Source organism: Morone saxatilis, unplaced genomic scaffold (genome assembly GCF_004916995.1).
Source record: "Morone saxatilis isolate NCDOM2014 unplaced genomic scaffold, NCSU_SB_2.0 Contig0, whole genome shotgun sequence".
In the NCBI taxonomy this organism is placed as follows: Eukaryota; Metazoa; Chordata; class Actinopteri; family Moronidae; genus Morone; species Morone saxatilis.
The window spans coordinates 19404187-19407704 of NW_023339650.1; the positions used below are offsets into that span (position 1 = coordinate 19404187).

A 3518-nucleotide genomic window follows, 5' to 3' on the forward strand; every position below is an offset into this window, starting at 1 on the left:
ATATGAGATAATATACTGAATTAATATTAATGATTATTTATTAAATTAATAATTTTATTAATTTATTAATTATTAATTTAATTTATTATTAATAATAATAATAATAAAACACAAATAAAACTTAATTCTGTTTTTTATTTAATTCATATATATATATAGAAAATATGTAGAATACTATTAAAGTTTATTATAATATATGAGATAATATACTAAAATAAAATAATAATAAAACACAAATAAAACTTAATTATGTTTTAAATACAAATTTTTTCAAAAGCAATAATATTACTTTACATATTATACTTTGCCAACAGTGATTAGATACACCAGTAGTTATATAACTTTTCTTTATTCTCTCCAAAATTCAGATTTAAGGCGATTAAAAAAAACTTTGTTAAAATCAAAGTAATGTGAATTACACAAAATAATCCAAGGGTGTGGGATTGCTAGTAAATAATTATTATTATTTTGGGGGGGGGGGTAACTGTAATATTATTACTGAATTTTATTAGTAATTAGTTACATTACTAGTTACTGGGGAAAGTAATATTGTAACTAATGAGTTACTACCCAACTGGGCTTAGTATTGTGGTGTAACAGTTTAAATCAGGAGTTAAAAACATTAAGTAGTTGTTTGAAACAGCACTTATGGTCACTTACTGGACATTTTCTGAAGCTTTCACCCACAGTCTATGGTCTTCATCAGCACCTGAATGATTCCCTGTTTCTCAGCCATGACTTTCCTACATTTTTACCATCATTTATGGGTTTTTTCAGAGCACAATCTCACTGAAGTCCTTCTGATTTGGCTTAAACACAACCTAATGATGCATAATTAAAGAAACCTTGAATCTCTCTGTGTGGTGAGGCAGATATTTAGTAGATTTTGACAGAAAACGTAGCTTGTGACCCATTTTCAGTCGTAGAAACAGCAGATTTATCTTTGTTATTCAAGCCAAACGCCGTCTCCGCGGTCGTACTTAATTAAGCAATGTTTGGCCAGTGACGTTCCTCTATCTCACAGATTGCCTGTCTTCTCCGCTGCTCTGGTCATTTCCCTCTAATGTGGTCAGTCTTTATTCAACATCTACATGTGGAAACTAAACCTCAACAGAATAATGTGATTAATATTAAAGGTCAAGAAGCCTTTAATTAAGTCCCGTATGACTGAACAAGCCTTAATGTGGCAGCCACACATAAGTGAGCATCAATTTGTCCTTCTAATACAGTGTATTTCATTAGTATTATTCTTCACATTCATTAGACCTATAACCTTCCAGGAATCAAATCATCCTCGTTGTAAACAAGTGGCGGGGCCTCCTAATGGAGTAACGACAGGTTTAATGGGACTCACCTGCCATCTGCTGGCTGTGAGGGAGAACTACAGCCGAGGGCGTGAACGTCACAGGGTTGACAGTGCGGCAGAAACTCACAGTAAAGACAATATATTCACACTTTTATGCAACGTATGAGTGCATCGAGACATACAAACACATAACAAACCAACACTTTTAACTTCAAAGGCACTTCTTTAATATTCGTTCAGTAATATGTACATCTGTACAGACAAAGTAACATGTGCCACAACCATGCCTGCTCTCTCCCCAGGACAACTGTTTTTACATTTAAAAATTGTCTATTTTAAACACGAGAGCATCGGACTCACAATCAAATTCAAAATCTCAAACACAGTTCGAGCTGAGACGCTGTCGGACAAAGTGAGCCTCCCTGTTACACCGAGCTCTTCTCTCTACACGGGGGAGACTACAGCTCTAACACACAAAAGCAACCCTGTCTAACATAAATAAAAATCACTTAAATTAAATTCTAAATTAAATAAAAAAATCATGCAGAGATGAAGCACTGATATCCAGTGCTCTTCAGGGGTTGTGAAAGTGAAAGTGGAAACTGGGAGACTTCATATTTAGAGAAAATGCATCATGTGTGCCCACAGCCGCCCTGTAGACTAAAGAATAACACAGATGTATGGGGGGAAAATATCATAGCGGGACATCCTGTACAGCGAGAAAACAACACACACACAAACGGAAGGAAAAGAAGCGCCAGTGCGATCGGAAAAAAACAAGACTAAATCAAAATGGAACCTGGCTCTCGATAAACTGATCCGAACTACAAACCAAGAAATAAAACTAACGTAAAGTAGCGGGAAAACTTTTACTTTCTTTCCGCTCTAAAAACTGAGAAGTTGTCTGTAACATCCTGAGTGGTTAGCGACCCCCGACCAACACCAGCCCTTCCTGAACCAGCCAGCAGTCAGACCCCCTAACCCCATCCAGTACACACGTCAGTAAACGTCAGCAGTATTTTAAGATCCAGACCTAAATGAAGTTGATTTAAAGGCTCGGTTGGCGTTTAATTCAATCTTCCTGCAGTGTGAATGACTCGTGGATTACTTTGTGTAAAAGGGGGACGGTACAATAATACATTTTCAGCTTATATAACACAGGACAAAAAAACAAAAAAAAAAAGTTCCCGTGTGTCTCTTGTTCTCCACCTAATATGATCACCGCGGCAACACAGCCGGTTCGGATTGGCCCGGGTAGGTCAGGGTGAGCTCTGGCTCCGGAGAGGCGTGGTCGGTGGGCAGCGGCGGCGGCGGCGGCACCGGCTCGCTGGACGGCGCTCTCTGGCAGATGGCGGCGTAGCTCAGCTTCTTGGACTCCTGGTCGGTCAGAGCACAAGGTGGAGTCAGTGAGGGACAGTAACGTCTGCAAACGCTCACTGATCTCTGGTGCTAAACTATCCTCTCGTCTCAGCAGCACCTCCACATCTAAATCTATTTCTGAGAGCAACAAGAACGCTCGTGTAGACTCCACAGGAAGCCACAGGTGTCCTTTCATACTGGTTAACATTAATGCTCGTGAAGAGAGCGCAGCTACTCAAACTTTAGTTACGGTTCAGGTTAGTCAGAGTCCGAGCTGATGTTGTTGCTCTGGAAACACTCTGCTGCACTAAATGGAACATTAATTAGTATCATTAGTAACTATTGTGTTTACCCTGTATTTCATGTCAAAATGGCTGCTGTGAAAAAGGTCAAATAAAAAAACAGGAGAAACAACTGAACACCTTAAAGAAGGCGAATGTGTTGGTATATCTTACTGCGACTGGCTCCTGTGTGAGCTGAGCTGGTTTGGCCTCACCGGTCATCTCCGCGTGCTCCTTCACATTCCTACAGAGAGCAGCAGAACAATCTCACTCACACACACACAGCTCTGAGCACAGCCGGCGCCATGACAACCGGAAAAACCGATAAAAGTCTGAAGAGCTTAAGAGCGAAAAAAGGCAAACAAAGGAAGAATAACTGGAGGTGGTTGAGCTGTGGCTGCAGATCTGATCGTGTTATCGGTGAAAGTGAACGGGGAAGAACGTAAAAACAGACGTAAACAGATCAGTTGATGAATTAAATCGTCATCCAGCGGCTCTCAGAGATACTCACTGCTGTAAGAGTGGCTGAGGCTCCTGTGACACTGTTGGCACTGATGGGATCTGTGGGGGAA

General features: G+C 39.9%; 1 protein-coding gene across 1 annotated transcript in view; it reads right to left on the minus strand.

Annotated features, from left to right (window-relative positions):
• Positions 1-2524: 2524 nt before the first annotated feature.
• LOC118324765 overlaps positions 2525-3518 on the minus strand; it is a gene marked incomplete in the record, with an annotated part of 5786 nt that continues 4792 nt past the window's right edge. The window contains 2 exon segments of the mRNA XM_035657227.1: positions 2525-2683; positions 3121-3190. Of these exon segments, the coding sequence (XP_035513120.1) occupies positions 2525-2683; positions 3121-3190 (229 nt within the window).